We start from the raw sequence: 22,423 nt of genomic DNA on the forward strand, positions 1-22,423 counted from the left end.
CTCACACATACATGAGAGCTGGCAGCAGAGAGAATTTGAGTCTAATTGTCCACAGTGAAGGACTGCAGTCCAGTGATGGCTTTGCCCAGGATCAAGGCGTGGATATCATGGGTACCTGAGGTGGCATATAGAAAGTTATGTTTCATTCCACAGAGCATTGGCGCCGATATTTTCCTTTTTGATGTATATTTGTATAGGCCTTTTATTTTTTTTTTAAATCTGTATTGGCCTCTTTTTTTCCTACAACCTAACTACATAATGACATCAGCAGATTACAATATATACACATATGAAAGCAGCATGCCTACTCAGAAAATACATTAGTGAAGTTGATAGTAATAAGCACCAGCATGTTTGCCCTAGATGAGAAACGGTCCCTTTTTGCTTAAACGCAATTATTCTTTTTTGTTAATTTGACTTAGGTTGGGTGATAAGGGCTTTTATTAAGATCTCGATATTTTTAAGCCATATCACGATACACGATATATATCTCCATATTTTGCCTTAGCCTTGAATGAACACTTGATGCATATAATCACAGCAGTATGATGATTCTATGTGTCTACATTAAAACATTTTTGTTCATACTGCATTAATATATGCTCATTTTAAACTTTCATGCAAAGAGGGGAATCACAACTAAGTCAATTGACCAAAACTGTATTTATTAAACAGTTATTAAGCAGTGGCACAAACATTCATGTCATTTCAAAACAGAGTGCAAGATTGTCAGAGACATTTTAAAACAAGCTATGAGTGCACTTTTGTGCATGATGTCACTAAGATGACATATCAAAACAACACTAAATTAAAGTGCACTTTTTGTACAGAACGCCACTACAATCGTTTAAAACAGATAAAGTGCACTTTTGTGCATGATGTCACACAAGATATTTCAATAAGTGTCAAATAAAAATTAGCTGCATAATAGGAAATCAAATAGTGTTCATTCTTTGCTATGTGGTAGGTTCCTGCGGACGTTATTAAATTCTGTTGTTGACTATTTTTTTCATACGGTCTGGAAATGGTTGCTTTGGCATTTTCTGGGTATGGCACTGAACGGAGATGTTGACATGCAGTTTCAAGCACTCTTCATTCTCTAGTGGGTGACTTTTCAAATGATGCTATATATTAGCAGTAGGTGTTACTTTTTGTAACAACGCTTTTGCCCAATCACATGATATATGCGGCTTTTACACACACGAGTGAATGCAAAGCATACTTGGTCAACAGCCATACAGGTTACACTGAGGGTGGCCGTATTTTATTCCTGCAGCTATAGCCGCCCTAAACAGCACCTGTCTGACAAGCCTCTATCGTATTTTTCTGACTATAAGTCGCAGTTTTTTTCATAGTTTGGCCAGGGGTGCGACCTTTACTTAGGAGCGACTTATGTGTGAAATTATTAACACATTACTGTAAAATATCAAATAATATTATTTAGCTCATTCACGTAAGAGACTAGACGTATAAGATTTCATCATATTTATGGATTAGGAGTGACAGATTGTTTGGTAAACGTATTGCATGTTCTATAAGTTATAGTTATTTGAATGACTCTTACCATAATATGTTACGTTAACATACCAGGCACCTTCTCAGTTGGTTATTTATGCGTCACATAACGTACACTTATTCAGCCTGTTGTTCACTATTTATTTATTTTAAATTGCCTTTCAAATGTCTATTCTTGGTGTTAGGTTTTATCAAAATAATTTCCCCCAAAAATGCGACTTGTATGCCAGTGCGACTTAAATATGTTTTTTTTCTTCTTTATTATGCATTTTCGGCAGGCGCGACTTATATTCCGAAGCGACTTATACTCCGAAAAATACGGTAAATGGGTTGGTCAGGTATGATGTCTTTTTGTTTGTGATGTGTAATGTCTGTTGTTTAAACGTAACGGCAGTGAAAATGAATTTCCCCAACGAGAACCAATAAATCAAAATCAAAATGCAAAACACTCCTCACCTTCATACGTGTTGACGGCCTCCAGGTTCATGACGTGGCGAATGACGTGATATTCATCGGCGATGCCGTTTCCGCCCAGCATGTCTCGGGCCTGCCTGGCTATGTCCAAAGCTTTACCGCAGCTGTTCCTCTTCAGCATGGAGATCATCTCCGGGGCCGCCCTGCTCACACAAAAAAAACAAAACAAAAAAACACTAATACCATCGATTTGATTGACTGAACTTGATAAACAATTTTTATGAGTGTGTTGCGTTGCACATCACTCTATTAAGTACACCTGCATCTAATGAGAGCCGATACAGGATATGATTAGGTAATAATTTACAGAAGTTAGTTTTTCTTTTTCAAAAGTGTGCTGTTTTGAGGGTCTAAACACCAACTCAATTGATTTCAATTTATTTCAATGGAAGACAATATGACATAGTGTTTTCAGTCCAATTAAGCTCTTAAATTGAAGTTCTACTGTACTTGCACTGAACTACTTAGGCCCCGTTTACAATCAACCGGCTATGGATTATCCATTGTAAATCCCACCTAACTTTATCCTAGTCCACACACACACAATGGTCGTTGAAGACCCCCCGCCCCAACACGACCTAATACGTATGCGCGGAGAATGCGCACGTCATAGTCACCTCCAGTGTAGCTTTGTGTGCAAGTTCTAAAATGTAACTTATCTGAACAATATCCAGTGTTGTGGTATTTCAATGTACTGGAATCCAGCGTGCTGTGGGGCCCGATTGTAGTGAACCACACCTGAGCTATCATAAATTAATCAAATATTTGATAAACACGTAAAAGTAAACTATGTGACAAAGAACATTCGACAATAATCAATGTAGGGATCTAGATATCTGGACAGAACACTCCTCACTCTTTTGCCTTCACCTTCATTGTCCATTCCTTTTTGGTGACTTTATATACTCTGGACCTAGACATTGAGTCCCCGACATACATGGCAGACAATAACTGATACAGTCTGCTTTGCCAGTCCAAATGCATTCACCGTTTTCTGTTGTTAGTCTTCCCTCGACGGCTAGGTAATACAAAGCCCACGCTATCTTTTTTGTTATCACATCCACGGGAGCCTGCATTCTCGTTGTCTCTCCTTCGACAAATGTACAAAGTTTTTTGGTAAGTAGACTCACAGCGGACCCGGACATTGGAAAGTTGTCTTACCGTCTGAGAAGTGTTGTATGACAAATAGCTGCAATTGCTTTCTCTTAAGGTATTCATGTGTGATTTCCACAAGTGTCTGTACACGTAGAAGACTAAGAAACAAGAGCATGTCTGGATGACTCGCCTCCATCTTTTCAGTGGTTAACTCCCGAGTTACGAAACCGCTTTATTATTGCGAGTTCTTTCTGACGTCACTTCCTGTGAGGAGCTCGGTCTTTCTGGCGTCATTCCTCTCTGAACTCAGTTTGTAAACGATCAGTGAGTCCATACAAAGCTAAGAGCCGCAGATTCAACAAATACACAACGCACTTACCCTTGGAAAAATATTTGTCTGAGGAGGGGAACCTTAAACTCTGGTTTAGTGTGGCTGAAACGGGGCCTAGGCTAAATAATTATTCCTTTAAGGCATACTTGCCAACCTTGAGACCTCCGAATTCAGGAGATTGGGGGGCGGGGTTAAGGGGGGGGAGTATATTTATAGCTAGAATTCACTAAAATTCAAGTATTTATTTTATATATATATATATATATATATATATATATATATATGTATATATATATATATACAAAATACTTGAATTTCAGTGTTCATTTATTTACCCATATACACAAACATAACACTGCTCTCTACTCATTGTTGTATTTGAAAGTGCAATGCTTTGCAGCCGGTAGCAAAGCCTATGAAGGAGCATAAGTATGGGCAGCATCTGTGACATTGAATTTGCAGGAAAGGAGTGAGTTTAGGGTTGAATTGTCCATCCTCGTTCTATTCTCTGTCACTATCTTTTTTGAACATTACTACTTGCCGTAGTTTTGAAGCAATAAATGCATGATGGGATTCCGCATGTTGTGTGTCAGTGTATTAACGTGCCGGCTGGAATAAACACACGCTGAGAAATAGCTCTGTGCCTGCCTACTTTGTGGGTTATAGATAAACCTATGGATAACGGAATCCTATATAATAGTCTCCTTCTTGTTGTGTGTGCAGTTGTGCACTCTCCAAAAGCTGTTGAGGTTATAACGTGACTGGGCCGGCACGCTGTTTACACGGAGGAAAAGTAGATGAGACGACAGGCTGTCCTCACTCAGGTCCGGCTGGAATTCGGGAGAACGGTTGTCCCGGAAGATTTTCGGGAGAGGCACTAAAATTCGGGTGGGTTGGTAGGTATGCTTTAAGGCAGTGGTTCTCAACCTTTTTTCAGTGATGAACCCCCTGTGAACATGTTTTTAATTCAAGTACCCCCTAATCAGAGCAAAGCATTTTTGGTTGAAAAAAAAGAGATAGAGAAGTAAAATACAGCACTATGTCATCAGTTTCTGATTTATTAAATTGTATAACAGCGCAAAATATTGCTCATTTGTAGTGGTCTTTCTTGAACTATTTGGAAAAAAAGATATAAAAATAACTAAAAACTTGTCGAAAAATAAACAAGTGATTCAATTATAAATTAAGATTTCTAGACATAGAAGTAATCATCAACTTAAAGTGACCCCTTTGGGGATTGTAATAGAGATCAATCTTGATTCATCAACTTCTTTCTAAACATTCCTTCACAAAAAAATAAATCTTTAACATAAATATTTATGGAACATGTCCACAAAAAATTTAGCTGTCAACACTGAATATTGCATTGTTGCATTTCTTTTCACAGTTTATGAACTTACATTCATATTTTGTTGAAGTATTATTCAAGAAATATATTTATAAAGGATTTTTGCCGGAGCAGCATAGCTCGGTTGGTAGAGTGGCCGTGCCAGCAACATGAGGGTTGCAGGTTCGATTCCCGCTTGTGCCATCCTAGTTACTGTCGTTGTGTCCTTGGGCAAGACACTTTACCCACCTGCTCCCAGTGCCACCCACACTGGTTTAAATGTAACTTAGATATTGGGTGTCACTATGTAAAGCGCTTTGAGTCACTTGAGAAAAGCGCTATATAAATATAATTCACTTCACTTTTGAATTCTTGCAATTTTTAGAATATTTTTTAAAAATCTCACGTACCCCTTAGCATACCTTCAAGTACCCCCAGGGGTACGCGTACCCCCATTTGAGAACCACTGCTTTAAGGGGTTATACGGCTTAGTATAGACATAGCCTTCGAGTACTAGAGTCTTTATGTATGTGATGTACTGTGTTTGTGTCATTGTAGTACATCCCACAAACAAAGATCCAAACTGTTCATTGCAGGATTTTGCATCTTCAAGTGTGGTCTGTAACATATAAAACATCTCTACACTTATAAAATCTTAACTGACTTTTTGTCCTCAATGAGTCTCCCCAGCTGCAGACAGGACTGCAGGCCAATGGTGATCTCTGTCAACATGTCGGCCATCTTCTTCTGCATCAGCTGGTTCCTGGCGAGCGGCACGCCGAACTGGATCCTGGTTCACAGGAGGAGAAGCCGGTTCAAAGTCGAGTGAGTTCAGCGGGCGCTCAAAATGTACACACAAAGACGCAAAGAGAACCTGTCGAGTGTGTACTGGCGAGCCGCGTGGAAGCAGAACTCCGCAGCCCCGAGAGCTCCCCACGCGATGCCGTAACGAGCGTTGTTCAGGCAGCCAAACGGGCCCTGGCAGCGACCACAGGAAGGTGAACATCTTTGCACAAGAAGCATGCTCCTTTTCCTCCACTCACCCCCAGGCCGGACACGTGAGGGAGCAGGTTCTCCTCTGGAACCTCCACCTCGTCCATGAGGATCATGCCGGTGGCAGATGCTCTCAGGGAGAACTTGCCCTCGATCTTTGGAGTGGACAGGCCTTTCATGCCACGCTCCAGGATGAAGCCGCGGACTCTGCCGTCGTCACACTTGGCCCAAACCACCGCAACATCTGCTATTGGGGAGTTGGTGATCCTGCAGGTGGGAACAGCTTGAAACTTATTATTCATTCTAACTACAGCTTCAGTAAATAATACAATTTTTGATTTGTATTTTTGGAATAGTTTTCCGCAATATAATACTCATCAGTCAACTAAATATACTCTTTTAGGTAGTCTTAGTAGTACATTTCCATTCAGTTTTTGAGTCATTATTTATATTTTTTTACATTATTTTATTTCAGTGGGTATGAATAGTTTACCATCATATATGATACTAATTAGTAAACTAAATATACTCTTTTAGGTCGTCTTATTAATACATTGTATTCAGTTTTTGAGTCTTTTTTTTTTTTTTTTCTTCATTTTATTTCAGTGGTTATGAATAGTTTGTTACCATCAGTCAACTAAATATACTATTTTTGGTGGTCTTATTAATACATTTCTGTTCAGTTTTGAATTCATTATTTGTATTTTTTTTCATTATATTTTTATATATATATATAAATAACTTTTTTAGTGGATAATTTGCATGATGATGTTAAAATCACATAATCATATCAGACAATTGATAATACTCTGACAGGTTATTTTATTTTAAAAACATTTATTTTCACTCGCAGGAGTCTTCGTACCATTTTATTTTGTTTAAACCCATTGATACAAATGAAGATGTCAGCATCGCACTCATCTTAACTGAAGATAATCTGTTTTTTAAGAGAAATGTATCTATAAATGTATTATCCATTAATTGTGTGTACTGTGTATACATGTATATGAAAGTTTTTTTTCAGTAGGTAATATGTATGAACATGGTAATGGGATCACACTAAATCACAAGACAATTTGTAATAATATCGATTTTAATTCAATACCAAATGTTTTAATCATTTGGTTTTATTAATATTTACAATTTTAGTAGTTGTAAAAGACGTTATTAATGCTCAGACAACTCAAAATCCGTATTTGAAGTGTAAAGAACTCTACCGTGTGGATGTTTGATAACATAACACTTCTCCGCAATTAAAACATTTAAAAAAATATTTTTTTCTTGAAAAATATATTATTTTATAAACTTGTTTCCTAAAAAAAAATGTTCCAATGATGTTATAAAATGTAAGAATGTGTTATTTGCATCACATAATAATCACAACCACTTTAGAGTTTAAAGAGCACCCCCGTGTGGATGTTAAATGACATGATACCTACCTCGCAATAAAAACTTATAAATTCAAAGAAAAAATTGAAAAATAAGCCAATATACTACAAGTGGATCCTCCACTACAACCTGAAAAACAGATTTTCTGGACCAGTTTAGTTCATTCACTCACTGGAGGAACTAAAAGTCTATTCATTTTGCCTTTGACAAAAGTAAATTCAACAGGTTTGAAAAATTTTGTTTTTCTTCTCCATTTGCTGTGCCTGCCCTGAAGTCTTCCGGCCCGAGTCACACTTAAAAACTCTCTGAGACAATAGGTCTAAATTTTTTAGTCTTTACAAAATAATAATAATATCTGAGAGAGATGTATTAATTTAACAACACCACTACTAGAGTGGTTGTAGTTTTTGTATCCATCATAGAGATAGGTATTTCTATAAATTAGGGGTTGAAAAACCTTTTTAAAAAAGGTACTTTTAATTTTCAGGTACTTCAAGTGATCATCTTAATTTGAAGTTCCCATTGAAACGTTAGCTAATTTTAGTACAGCAGAGGAAAAATAAAAAAACATTTTATCACGTTTCACTTCTCCATTTTTCACGCAGCTTGAGTTTTGAAGTACAAAAGTATATAAGGCAGAGGTGTCAAGTCGTTTTAACGGAGGGCCACATCGCAGTTATGTATGGCCCCAGAGGGCCGCGTTTAACGGTGAACACTAATATTACACAAATTTTAATGCATTTTATTAGATTTTTTTACACTAAAATGTAAAAAAAAAAATATGGCAAGTTGCAATCATTTCACCTTAAAAAGTAGTGTATATTACTGTAAATGGAAAAACAGTACTGCTGCTTTTATGGTTAAAAAAAAAAAAAGGCCATTCAGTTGCCAGAATTTTACTGTAAAATGTACATGTGTTTTTTAACTGTAAATAAAAACTGAATTTTTACAGTAAAATTTTGGCACCTGTTGTTTTATGCAAATGAACAACTGTAGATTTTTCGGTGTATTACTGTAAATGCCAAAACAGCACCACAGTTTATCACAGTTTTCAAAAAAAAAGTACTGTTTTTTTCACTTAAAGAAAAATGCTGTAAAAACCACAGTAAATTTCACAATTTTACCATTTAATCTATTGCTACTTTTACATTGCACAATGTGATGGATAACTTGCTTTGAAATCATCATTATTAGTATTTATTTCTACTTTATAAATGGTTTGAATGTTTGATCATATATTTTTCTATAATTAGACAAAATATAAGTTAACAAAATTTGCGATTGCATGGAGTACATGTATTTCTTTTCTGCCAAAATAGGAAGAAAGAACATATTTAGTAAGACAAGTTACAATACTTAATTGATACATATTATTTCCAAGGATTTTGAGGGCCAAGTAAAATGAAGTGGCGGGCCACATCTAGGCCTCGGCCTTGGGTTTGACACCTCTAATATAAGGGCTTCTCATTTATTGATCAATATTGACATGATCATTAATCACCATTATTCATTATGTTAGGTAAAACACCTTGCTTGATGTATTTGGAAGGAGCACTCACCAGGTCTTGGAGCCTGTGAGGGAGTAGGTACGACTGGACGGGTTGTATTTGGCTCGTGTCTCCATGCTGCTTGGGTCGCTGCCGTGATTTGGCTCTGTCAGCCCGAAACAACCCAGAATCTCTCCCCGTGCTAAGATCACAGGAAGAAACAGTCTGAGTCACGAGAGGAGTTAAGCACAGCATGCACAAGGTTCTCTTCGTACCCGAGTGGTAAGGTCACGGTCTGATTCATTTTCGGTACAGTAACCACAAAAGTACCTAAAATAAAATGTTCGAAGAAAAACTAGTTGCGATAGTGTATCAATTTACAAGGTTTCTTTTTCTGAAAAAATGCAGGTGTATTAGCACTGCGCTACAATGTGTTTTCGATGAAATGGTTGCATAGTTCAATGATCAGTCCAAATGAAATCATTGATAGCAATGAGCTCCCGTTAGTCCTAGGATGTCTCTCTACCACTCAAGCAGAGACACAGCCAGGTAAATTATGGGCATTTCGGTTTTTGATTTGTTAATTCAGAGTAACATTATGGTCTTTTTATACTTATCTCAATGGATGTTTCCATGTGCCTCAAGTTGAAGAGATCAGAATAGATTTGATAGCTTTCTGGAAGTTATATTATGTGTGGTGTACACTGCATCAAAACGTCAAGCACAGTATGTTTCACCTTCCTGGGCTGCAGGCCTTATTGGAGCCTCAGAAGGACATAGGGGTAATAGTACTTTAGTTTCTGAGAGAATACACACAAAGCCAGATCTGACAGGGAACGCCTTCATCAATCAATCAGTTGACTTATATAGCCCTTAATCACAGATGACTCAAAGGGCAATCATCATAGTGACAGACTTTTCCATAAGGCCCTTAGTGTGTACCGAGCGAGAACTCGGTACACGTCAGCACCGAACTGAAAGCTTCAGTCTGTTCTGAAAAGTCAGAATAAAATTCCTGTGACCTTTTATCAAAGAGATGGGCTGTCGCTACCTACCCAGCTTCGGCAGGTACTTCTGTTTCTGCTCCTCAGTGCCGTAAGCATTGATGGGGTACATGACGAGTGATGACTGCACACTCATGGCAGAGCGATAGCCACTGTCCACTCTTTCTACTTCCCTGGCGATCAAACCGTAGGCCACGTAGCTTGTTCCAGCACAGCCGTACCCTTTTACGTCAAACGCAGAATACATGGAATCAAAAAATTGATAAAATGCTTAATTGAGCAACAACTTGTGGGATTTTAATGTTCTGATCCAGTGGTAGCTATTCTGCATCACGTGAAACATGTTCACACTTACCTTTAATGGTTGGACCCAGGACCCCCATTTCCCCCATTTCTGACACAATTTCTCTGTGGAAAACTGGAAGAAAACAAAACAAGTTTAGTTTAGTTTGACAGAAGGAGATTGCTGGTGGTTGACATCATACAATATCTTGTCTTTTAATATTGAATCCGTTTTATGAAGTCATTAACAATAATTAGAATGACTTTCATATATTTAAAAAATAAGAAAAGAAAAATACCAAAAAATATAACGTGTAAAAACACACACCTATCTCTCCATACTCTGATGCATACATATACCGTATTTTTCGGACTATAAGTCGCAGTTTTTTTCATAGTTTGGCAGCAGTATGCGACTTATATTCAGGAGCGACTTATGTGTGGAATTATTAACATATTACCGTAAAATATCAAATAATATTTAGCTCATTCACGTAAGAGACTAGACGTATAAGATTTCATCGGATTTAGCGATTAGGAGTGACAGATTGTTTTGTAAACGTACAGTATTATCTATATGTTGTAGTTATTTGAATGACTCTTACCGTGTTATAGTACGTCAACATACCAGGCACCTTCTCAGTTAGTTATTTATGCGTCTTACATACACTTATTCAGCCTGTTGTTCACTATTCTTTATTTATTTTAAATTGCCTTTCAAATGTCTATTTTTGGTTTTGGGTTTATCAAATAAATTTCCCCCAAAAATGTGACTTATACTCCAGTGCGACTTATATATGTTTTTTTCCTTCTTTATTATGCATTTTCGGCAGGTACGACTTATACTCCGAAAAATACGGTACTTTATTGACACATACTTTACCAAGCTTTCGCGGGCCATATTTGGCCCCCACGCCTTGCTTTTGAGACCTGTGCTGTAGAATAATGGACTTAAAACATCTCCATACATTTGCATCAACTCACTACACAATTGTGGCGATGTTGGACTACTGTCAGGGCTTGCTGTTTATTAGGTTCTCCTACATCAGGGGTCGGCAAACCGCGGCTCTTTGGCAACTCTGATGCGGCTCAGCTGCACAATTGCGGACCCCCAGATTGTTGCGTGGGGATTACGGAATTCAATGCCTCTCCCGGACATCACCCGGAGTCAACGTTCTCCAATTTTCACTCGGACTACAATATTAAGGGCGTGCCGTGATGATATTACTCTTGACGTCCTCTTGAACGTCATCGCACCCGCCATTCACGGAATGCTATTTGCGTCCTCTTGAATGTCATCGCGCCCACAATTAACAGAATGCTATTTGCGTGCCGACCGGACACATGCATTTTGCTGCTTCTATCGGCACATGTATGAGATTGCAAGGCATACTGGGTGACACAGAGTACACTGGCGGTTGTGATATAAACAATTTTAACACTCCTACTAATATGCGCCACATTGTGAACCCACACAAAAGAAGAATGACAAACACATTTCGGGAGAACATCCTCACAGTAACACAACATAAACGCAACACAACAAATACCCAGAATCCTTTGCATCCATGAAACTTCCTGACTATGTTATACACCCCGCGAGAACCAAACCCCCCCCCCGCGTGGTTGAGGTGGGCGGGGTTTGGTGCTTGCGGGGTGTATAACATAGTCATATATCATTAAATATATATATATAAACCCGGGCTTCACGGTGGCAGAGGGGTTAGTGCGTCTGCCTCACAATACAAAGTTCCTGCAGTCCTGGGTTCAAATCCAGGCTCGGGATCTTTCTGTGTGGAGTTTGCATGTTCTCCCCGTGAATGCGTGGGTTCCCTCCGGGTACTCCGGCTTCCTCCCACTTCCAAAGACATGCACCTGGGGATAGGTTGATTGGCAACACTAAATTGGCCCTAGTGTGTGAATGTGAGTGTGAATGTTGTCTGTCTATCTGTGTTGGCCCTGCAATGAGGTGGCGACTTGTCCAGGGTGTACCCCGCCTTCCGCCCGATTGTAGCTGAGATAGGCGCCAGCACCCCCCGCAACCCCAAAAGGGAATAAGCGGTAGAAAATGGATGGATGGGCATTAAATGGAGCTCATGTACCACAGTTTGAGAATCACTGAATCAGACAATAGCGCCATCTAACACAAACTATAGCTCATTGTTGCCTTATTTCAGTGCCATTAAACTAGTACATTTAGCACCGAAATAAGTCACCAATATTTACTTAGTTTTTCCACCTGGTTACTATCATTTATGTCCTTTATTGCCTGTTTTAGAGGGACAGAATATTGACAGCAAATGTGACTTAAAGGAAATACAAACCATTTAAGGATTATTTACCTTCATTTCTGTTGGCTAAAACGATGCGAGGCATCAGTTTGTCTTGGCAGTAGGTTCTGAAGGAGTCCCTGATCATGACCTCCTCCTCTGTCAGTAGGCCCTCCAGGTCCAGAGCGTCCTGCCAGTTGAACTGGACCTTCGCTGTTTGGACCACACAACAGATGACTCAATCTTGAATTGTCGGGAATACGTTTTCAATCTCAAAAAACAGGGCTGCCAAGTTTTAGAAAATAACATGAGTGAGGCTTTAATGTCATGATTTGGTCCGTTTTAATGTGCATTTATTTATACTCTAGGACTATGGCCTCCTATTGCTAGTCTACAAAAAAATTAGTTTAAAAAATGCAAATTATGATTACAATTGTAAATTAATTTTCTTTTGTTAAATCTTAGTTTAGTTTATATTTTTCTTTGTTCTACATCGTTAAATGTAAGTATTAATTTTTGATCAGAAGACTGAAGGCTTGTGATTAGAGATGCCCAATAATGGCTTTTTTGCCAATATCCAATATTCCAATGTTGTCCAACTATTAATTAACGATACTGATACATACAGTTGTGGGATTAACACATAATTATACCTAATTTTGTTGTGATGCCCCGCTGGATGCATTAAACAATGTAACAAGGTTTTCCAAAATAAATCAATTCAAGTTATGGAAAAAAATGCCAACATGGCACTGCCATATTAATAATTGAAGTCACAAAGTGCATTATTTTTTTAACATGCCTCAAAACAGCAGCTTTGAATTTGGGACATGCTCTCCCTGAGAGAGCATGAGGAAGTTGAGGTGGGGGGGCTTGTAGCGGGGGTGTATATTTTAGCGTCCCGGAAGACGGAAGAGTTAGTGCTGCAAGGGTTTTTTGGGTATTTGTTGTGTTACGGTGTGGATGTTCCCCCAAATTTGTTTGTCATTCTTGTTTGGTGTGGGTTCACAGTGTGGCGCATATTTGTAACAGTGTTAAAGTTGTTTATACGGCCACCCTCAGTGTGACATGTGTGGCTGTTGACCAAGTATGAATTGCATTTGCATTCATTTGTTTGTGAAAAGCCGTAAATATTATGTGATTGGGCCGGCACACAATGGCAGTGCCTTTAAGGGTTATTGCCTATCTGTGCTTCTTCCTACGTCCGTGTACACAGCAGCGTTTTAAAAAGTCATACATTTTACTTTTGAAACCAATACCGATAATTTCGGATATTACATTTTAAAGCATTTATCGGCCGATAATATCGGCAGTCCGATATTATCAGACATCTCTGCTTGTGATATTCACGAACCAACCAAATCTATTGACCGGCTCATTAACATGAACGATACGTTTGTTTGTATTTGAAGCGTGACAGTAATGAAACCGTTACACTTCACTCTGTAAACCAATGCAGAAAAGGTCTCCTTTCCACCCTGACTGGAATGGAACTTCATTGTCATTGCGCTTAAAAGTACCACAAAATATGTTTCCAGTACAAGCTATCTAAGAGCAGACATTCAGTTGACAGGGGACCGACCACCTGTGAGGTAAGGCTCAGGGCAGCACCGCTTGTACTTTTAAGACATTAGAGTGATAGAATAGAATAGAATAGAAAGTACTTTGTTTTTTTTCTTTTCCAAAATATCCAAAAAGGCTGCTAGATTTGTTGATTTTGAGAAAGAAAGTCACTAAAGAGTTGGTAAGATATAGCGAAAAAGTCGCCAAGTTGACAACACCGCGCTGACGTGTGTGTGTGTGTGTGTGTGTGTGTGTGTGTGTGTGTGTGTGTGTGTGTAAGCTAGAGTTACTTCTGATTGGTTCACATTGTGTGTTGCCTTCCAATGTTGGCTAGATTTAGATTTAGGCACTATAATTATTCTGGGCAGAGGTGGGTAGTAACGCGCTACATTTACTCCGTTAAATCTACTTGAGTAACTTTTGGGATATTTACTTTTACTTGAGTATATTTATAAAGAAGAAACGCTACTTTTACTCCGCTCCATTTATCTACAATCAACTCGTTACTCGCTACTTTTTTTTTAAATCGATCTATTAATGCACGTTTTGTTTGTTTTGATTTTGTCAGACACACATTCAAAGAAGGAACTACGCATGCCTGCGTTTCACCAATCAAATGCAGTCACTGGTGACGTTGGACCAATCAAACAAAACCAGGCGGTCACGTGACCGTCACACGTTGAATCCGACCTAAAAAAGTTGAAAAACTTATTGGGATGTTACCATTTAGTGGTCAATTGTGCAGAATATGTACTGTACTGTGCAATCTACTAATAAAAGTTTCAATCAATCAATCAAAAGTGTAAAGGAAAAAAGACACTTTTTATTTCAAACGTACTTCCCGTCACAAGCCTAAAGACTGATCGCACAGTTCCTGTCTTCACAATAAAAGCGCCGCTCCATCGCGCCTGCGCTAACAAAATAAGAGTCTCCGAAAGCCAGCGCAAACAAGCGAGCAAGCTACCGAGTTTGCCGCCAATGTACTTCTTGTAAAGTGTATAAAAACGAATATGGAAGCTGGACAAATAAGATGCCAAAAACCAACGACTTTCATGTGGTGTTAGACAGAAAAGAGGAACTTTTTTTCTCCTCCATTTGAAAATGTGAACATTATCAGCACTATACTGTTTGATTCCAATCAATGCAAGTCATCAGAATCAGGTAATACACCAAATTATATTCTTGTCTTCATGAAAGATAGGAATCTATATGTTAAACATGCATGTATATTCATTAAAACACCTTTAACATTTCAAGAAAAACGGCAAAATAAAAAACTCTAAATTATATACTGTATATATATATATATATATATATATAATGATATGTGTGTGTATGTATATATGAGGTAGATCACCTCGACTTGGTCATTTATTAAGTAATTGATTAACATTGAAAAACTTATTGGGGTGTTACCATTTAGTGGTCAGTTGTAGGGAATATGTACTGTACTGTGTTATCTACTAATACAGGTTTCAATCAATCAATCAATAAATGCCTACTGAGCCTATGGTGCTGTTAAGTTATTGTGGCTCAATTTGCCTTAATTTGTTTATTTTAATGTATTATTATTTAATATATATTATTGTTTTAGTTGCTTAAGAGATATTCCTGGCTATGAATTTGCTCATTGCTATTTTTATGTTTTTGTGCATTATCTGTTGCCGTAATTATTAAACGAACAGGTTACTCATCAGTTACTCAGTACTTGAGTAGTTTTTTCACAACATACTTTTTACTTTTACTCAAGTAAATATTTGGATGACTACTCCTTACTTTTACTTGAGTAATAAATCTCTAAAGTAACAGTACTCTTACTTGTGTACAATTTCTGGCTACTCTACCCACCTCTGTATACACATATATATATATATATATATATATATATATATATATATATATATATATATAGGGGCTGCAACTAACGATTAATTTGATAATCGATTAATCTGTGGATTATTACTTCGATTAATCGATTAATAATCGGATAAAAGAGACAAACTACATTTCTAACATTTCCGATACTTTATTTAAAAAAACAGCATACTGGCACCATGTCCTTTCGACTTGCCAAATAAAACAAGGCAAGTGTTACAAAAATGTTTTTGTTTTTTTTATAAAGTGCTCCATTGTCCTGCACAATAGCAATAATTTTGCTTAGGGGAATTTCAAACCTGGCTACTACCTATTCCAACCATTCTGCAATGTTGGATGCTGAATGTATTTCCTCTAGTGGCATGGTGGTAAGGGAGATTGACTTCATATTTGAGTCTCCAATGTAGTGGCATGTATTGCCAAGGTAGGCTACACTTGTCCAAACATCAGTAGTGAGAGCAATTTAACTCTGGGTGGGATTTATGTCGGTCTACGCTGCATGGAATGTCTGCTAGTACTTCCTCTCCATTAGTTTTGGTAAAATGAGAGAGAAAGTAGTCCTTGATTACATTTGTCATTAGGGCCCCGAATCACAGCCTAATAAGACCCAGGACAGCTGAGTGGTTAACACTGTTGACCATCAAGCAAGAGGAACTGGGTTCAAATCTCAGTAAGGACTCAGTGTTTCTTTTTCAGTAGTGAGACAGGTGCTCAATTAAATATGTCATTGGGGCCCGAAATCTTCCTCTAAGAAGACTAAGGATAGCTGAGTGGTTACAGTAGCTAGCTCACAATCAAAGAGTGCAAGGATCAAATCCCTGCCAGGTTCACTGGTAACTATGAAAACTCCGGCAGCAAGTGTAAATGTTTTATATTATAGCTCACTGAGACAGGTTGGCAATTAAAAATGTCATTGGGGCCCGAAGTCTTATTCAAAGAAGACCAAGGATAGCTCAATGGTTAAAGCTGCTAGCTTTCAATCAAAGGGCACTGGGTTCAAATCCCAGGCAAATTGATCGGTAACTAGGAAAGCTGTTGTTTTGTATCATAGTTTACTGAGACAGGTTATCAATTGAATATGTCATTGGGGCCCGAAATCTGTCCTTAAGAAGACCAAGAATAGCTGAATGGTTAAACAGCTACCTCCCAATCAAAGGGTCCTGGGTTCAATCCCAGTCAGGTCGATCGGCTTGCCAAGCCAAAGAGAGGGAACGCCGGAAAATGTGGGGGTGCATCACCTCCCCCATACAAAGTAAAGCTAAGTGGGAGCTGGTTAATTAACTTATAGTTAAAAAGGTAAGTATGGATAATTATAATAACAAATAGTCTATAGTCCAAAAGTCTAAGGGTAACCTCGGGGGTTAGCTCCTCCTGTGTGCTGAGGCTAAAGTTGGTAAGTGTACCATCGGTAATTCCTGGCTGGGATGGGTGGGAATAGGAACATGAATAATTAATCATTGTGAGTGTTGACCAATCAGCTCTCCTCGGTCTGACCAACAAATAGTCAATTAGTTAATAAAAAAAAAAAAAAAGTACCAATAAGTACAACAAATTGGAACAATTGAAGAGAGAAACAATTTCAATTGGATAATGAAAAAGAAAAAAAAAGATTGGATGAATAAAAATGATGGATAATATTAAAACACTATTAAGAAAAGTTAATTGCATATCATTTATTAAAATTATGCTTTATCTTTTTTTCATCATCCAATTATTCATCATTTATATTTTTTTTTATTCAACTTATAGTTAAAAAGGTAAGTATGGATAATAATAATAACAAATAGTCTATAGTCCAAAAGTCTAAGGGTAACCTCGGGGGTTAGCTCCTCCTGTGTGCTGAGGCTAAAGTTGGTAAGTGTACCATCGGTAATTCCTGGCTGGGATGGGTGGGAATAGGAACATGAATAATTAATCATTGTGAGTGTTGACCAATCAGCTCTCCTCGGTCTGACCAACAAATAGTCAATTAGTTAATAAAAAATAAAAAAAAGTACCAATAAGTACAACAAATTGGAACAATTGAAGAGAGAAACAATTTCAATTGGATAATGAAAAAGAAAAAAAAAGATTGGATGAATAAAAATGATGGATAATATTAAAACACTATTAAGAAAAGTTAATTGCATATCATTTATTAAAATTATGCTTTATCTTTTTTTCATCATCCAATTATTCATCATTTATATTTTTTTTTATTCAATTGCAGCTAGTCAGGAAGATTCGTCCACCGATTTATTTTTCTTTTGTTTTTCATTATCCAATTAGAATTTTATCTCTCTTCAATCATTCCAATTTGTTGTATTTATTGTTTTTTTTTATTTTAACATGGTGGAATATAAGGGTGAAAAATGTCAAGTGTGGCATAAGAATGGGTTAATTTGTGTGACTCTAGTGCTCTAAGCGTGAGGCTTGGCAGCGCTGAAAAAAAAAAACATTTTGTCAAACATACGTGCTTTTGATTTCTCTGCCTTCTCTGCATCTGGAAAAAATACAAAAATGAGAAAAGTTCAGTTAAAAAAAGACCTGTTACATAATAAATTTCCACTGTTTAAATAAATGGACATATTATATATTTGCAGCTTCCTGCTATTTATTTTTACAATTATTGACTTACCGCGCCTGGCAGGTGCTGCAGTGCCCTGAGCTCTAGCTATTGAAAAGATGGTACATCTCTGTGATGGAGCCAAGAGGCGACACACGTTCCTCAGAGCCATGATGGAGCTTTGTCTAGAAAGTCAACGCAAAAAGACTGTTACTTAAACCCTTTATTTACGCCCTCTGTTAGTGATATGGCCTTTGTAGCCTGAGAGACTGCGGGATTCGATCCATTCAAGATGTTTACATTAATGAAACAATTGCGTCCTTCCATCAATTAGCCTACAAATTTGGCCTTCATAGAAACCAGTTGTACTGATATTTGCAAATTAAGCACTTTCCTCGTTTTCCCAAAATTCCACCTGCAACAGACTCTCTACTTAAGCTCAATCCATATTCCAAGGTCAATATTGATGAGTTTTATACAGACACCAGTTCCTGCCTTACGGTGACTGGTGATTTGCGTGCACTCAACATTGACGAAGAGAAAGATACTTGGGACCAGGTTCTGAAACGAGTCCACTCCGCCTCGATCTGTTCAAGGCACGGGGTCATATAATGGAAGGTGGTACTCAAGAGTCCACTGGTCCACTATTTGCAATAAGTGTAATCAAGGGATAGCTGATCTTACCCATATGTTTTGAACCTGCTCTGTGATGTCCCAGTTTTGGAAACCTGTTTCTTTTACTCTCAGCTGTCACCTCAGTCCATATTAGTCCCTCACCGGTAGTGGCGTTTTTCGGTGTGGTACCACAAACATTTAATTGCCGATCTATTTTGCTGATCTTGTGGCTTTTCTTAGCTTGCTTGCAAGGAGGGTCGTTTTAATGCGCTGGAAGAATCCCAGCCCCCCCTCTCACTCAACGTGGATGAGATATTATCTGTCCTTTATGAGGTTGGAAAGGATAAGGCACTGCCTTAGGGGCTCTGATGCAAAGTTTACCAAAATATGGCACTCATTTCAGGAACAAGTTGATTTTTTGAGCCTGAATGCCGTCGCTGTTGTTTATGCACACCCCAATTATCAATTTAAAATTCTTAGTTTATTTGCGAAACATTATAGGTTCCAAGGCATGGTAAATAATTCTATTATTAAGTAGAGTTTTTTTTATTTGTATTTTTCATTTTTTTGTGGAAGTTTATATATGTATGTATGCATGTATATGTCTGTGTATCCCTTGGTTTCTTTTTTTCATAATACTTAACTTTATTTGTGTTTGTGGGTATATATATATATATATATATATATATATATATATATATATATATATATATGCATATATATATATATATATATATATATATATATATATATATATACACACACACACACACACACACACACACACACAGTGGGGCAAGAAAAGTATTTAGTCAGCCACCGATTGTGCAAGTTCTCCCACTGTAATTTTCCTCATAAGTATACTTTAACTGTGAGAGACAGAATGTGAAAGAAATTCCAGGAATTCACATTGTAGGAATTTTAAATAATTTATTTGTAAATTATGGTGGAAAATAAGTATTTGGTCACTTCAAACAGGGAAGATCTCTGGCTCTCAGACCTGTAACTTCTTCTTTAAGAAACTCTTTTGTCCTCCACTCGTTACCTGTATTAATGGCACTTGTTTGAACTCGTTATCTGTATAAAAGACACCTGTCCACAGCCTCAAACAGTCAGACTCCAAACACTACTATGGCCAAGACCAAAGAGCTGTCGAAGGACACCAAGAAAAGAATTGTAGCCCTGCACCAGACTGGGAAGAGGGAATCTAAAATAGGCGAGAAGCTTGGTGTGAAAAAATCAACTGTGGGAGCAATTATCAGAAAATGGAAGACATACAAAACCACTGATAATCTCCCTCTATCTGGGGGTAAAAATGATCATGAGAACGGTGAGCAAAAATCCCAGAAACACACGGCGGGACCTGGTGAATGACCTCCAGAGGGCTGGGACCAAAGTAACAAAGGTTACCATAAGTAACACACTACGCCGACAGGGAATCAAATCCTGCAGTGCCAGATGTGTCCCCCTGCTTAAGCCAGTGCATGTCCAGGCCCGTCTTAAGTTTGCCAGAGACCACATGGATGATACAGCAGAGGATTGGGAGAATGTCATGTGGTCAGATGAAACCAAAATAGAACTTTTTGGTACAAACTCAACTCGTCGTGTTTGGAGGAAGAAGAATACTGAGTTGCATCCCAAGAACACCATACCTACTGTGAAGCATGGGGGTGGAAACATCATGTTTTGGGGCTGTTTTTCTGCTAAGGGGACAGGACGATGGATCCGTGTTTAGGAAAGAAAGAATGGGGCCATGTATCGTGAGATTTTGAGCCAAAACCTACTTCCATCAGTGAGAGCTTTGAATGGTTGACCAAATACCTATTTTCCACCATAATTTACAAATAAATTCTTAAAAATTCCTACAATGTGAATTCCTGGATTTTTTTTTTCACATTCTGTCTCTCAAAGTTGAAGTGTACCTATGATGAAAATTACAGACCTCTGTCATCATTTTAAGTGGGAGAATCAGTGGCTGACTAAATACTTTTTTGCCCCACTGTGTGTGTATATATATATATATATATATATATATATATATATATATATATATATATATATATATATATATATATATATATATATATATATATATATATATATATACATATACACATACATATATATATATAAATATATAGCTGAGATAGGCGCCAGCGCCCCCCGCGACCCCGAAAGGGAATAAGCGGTACGAAATGGATGGATGGATATACACACACACATATTTCTTACTGTAATTATGGATATTAGTCTTATTGAAATGTGTCTTGTTGTCTCATTCCTTTTCAAATGATGCTACATATTAGCAGTAATGCTACTTTTTGTAGCAACGCTTTTGCCCCACACTTGACAAATTACTGTTGTCTGTTCGACAAATTCCCACTTGAAGCCAAACCACCACCAGACGATGGACCCCCTGCTGTTTTTCTTGGGAATAATTCTTCTTTCATTTGTTACCAGATTTGCACCTTCTTTTTCTCGTATTACCACTCGCACCACAGCTAAGGTTACCCATGCTGCTACCTCTCTGCTTCGCGGGGGCATATACGTATGTGACGTAGGTAACAAGGTCTGCTTGCTGTCTGTGAGAAGCAGAGACAACAAAAAGTGGGAAGAGCCTGTAGTGTCATGCCCGCAGCTAAAAGCAACTGCGTGAGAACGTATACTCGAATATCACGATATAGTCATTTTCTATATTGCAGAGACAAACCCGTGATATATCGAGTATATCGATATATCGCCCAGCCCTACCATAAATTGTGTTAATTTTGTTGACTAATAATTTTTTTTCTTAGTTATCGGCACCAACCTATTTTCCTCTGACTATAACTAATCAAAAACAAAATGCACGTTGACTAAAACTATGACAAAATTAACTGACATTTTAGTTAACGAATAAAAACAAGACCAAAATATTGTCAGAAATCAAATCCAATCATATTTAATTTCATCCTGTAGATGGTTGGGACAAGTTCGGAATATATCCAATCACAGCGTACTTATGAAGGAGGGGCCAGGAGTTAGTTACGAAGGAGGGCCAATCAGATGCTTTTCCTTGTGAGATAATAGTTTGATATCTCACCTCCAAAACAAAAATGTATGGATTTAACTCGCCCTATATCGGAATATGTACACAGCTGAGAGAAATGGAATGTGACACGGTACATTTTTGACGCTACATGATGCCATCCGCAAGCAAAGGTGACGTCCACACAACTGTAAGTTAAAGCTCATTCTAACCTATTTAATTTTCCCTTGGGGATCAAAAAATAGTATCTAATCTTTTACTGTATTACTTCTTTACAAGTAATCAACTACCTTTTTTTTGCACTGAGGAATTGTTTATTTATGGCAACTTGTAATGTAGTCCATCACATTTATGTCACATGCGCAGCAAAAAGAGACCGTGAATGCAGCGTTTCCTAATTATTTCTTTATTTGGAGCAGACATTTATTAACAAAGAAGGCTCCAGCCCCCCGAGAGGGACAAGTGGAAGAAAATGGATGATCGACAGATAAAATTTGCCACGCCACATATTGGTATGTGTATTTGATGCTCATAAACAAATTATAATGAAAGAATGCCTTGTAACTCAATTTCACATGCCTGTAGCATAAAATGTGCAAAAAATTTCTAACTACATCATTCCTGACCATT

The 22,423-nt window shown here is 37.7% G+C and overlaps 1 protein-coding gene across 1 annotated transcript in view; it reads right to left on the minus strand.

Moving 5' to 3' along the window:
- Positions 1–22,423, minus strand: part of LOC133541734 (glutaryl-CoA dehydrogenase, mitochondrial-like) — a 37,624-nt gene that overhangs the window by 243 nt on the left and 14,958 nt on the right. Inside the window, exons 2-12 of the mRNA XM_061885294.1 lie at positions 18,223–18,335; positions 18,058–18,087; positions 12,240–12,380; positions 9,971–10,033; positions 9,667–9,837; positions 8,684–8,813; positions 5,786–6,002; positions 5,617–5,720; positions 5,407–5,532; positions 1,972–2,132; positions 1–115 (exon numbers count right to left, since the gene is read on the minus strand). The exon at positions 1–115 is cut by the window's left edge and continues 243 nt beyond it. Coding sequence (XP_061741278.1) covers positions 42–115; positions 1,972–2,132; positions 5,407–5,532; positions 5,617–5,720; positions 5,786–6,002; positions 8,684–8,813; positions 9,667–9,837; positions 9,971–10,033; positions 12,240–12,380; positions 18,058–18,087; positions 18,223–18,322 — 1,317 coding nt within the window. The 5' untranslated portion in view covers positions 18,323–18,335 and the 3' untranslated portion in view covers positions 1–41. The remainder of the gene's footprint in view (positions 116–1,971; positions 2,133–5,406; positions 5,533–5,616; positions 5,721–5,785; positions 6,003–8,683; positions 8,814–9,666; positions 9,838–9,970; positions 10,034–12,239; positions 12,381–18,057; positions 18,088–18,222; positions 18,336–22,423) is intronic.

The sequence above is a fragment of the Nerophis ophidion genome, linkage group LG23 (assembly GCF_033978795.1).
Source record: "Nerophis ophidion isolate RoL-2023_Sa linkage group LG23, RoL_Noph_v1.0, whole genome shotgun sequence".
Classification (NCBI taxonomy): Eukaryota; Metazoa; Chordata; class Actinopteri; order Syngnathiformes; family Syngnathidae; genus Nerophis; species Nerophis ophidion.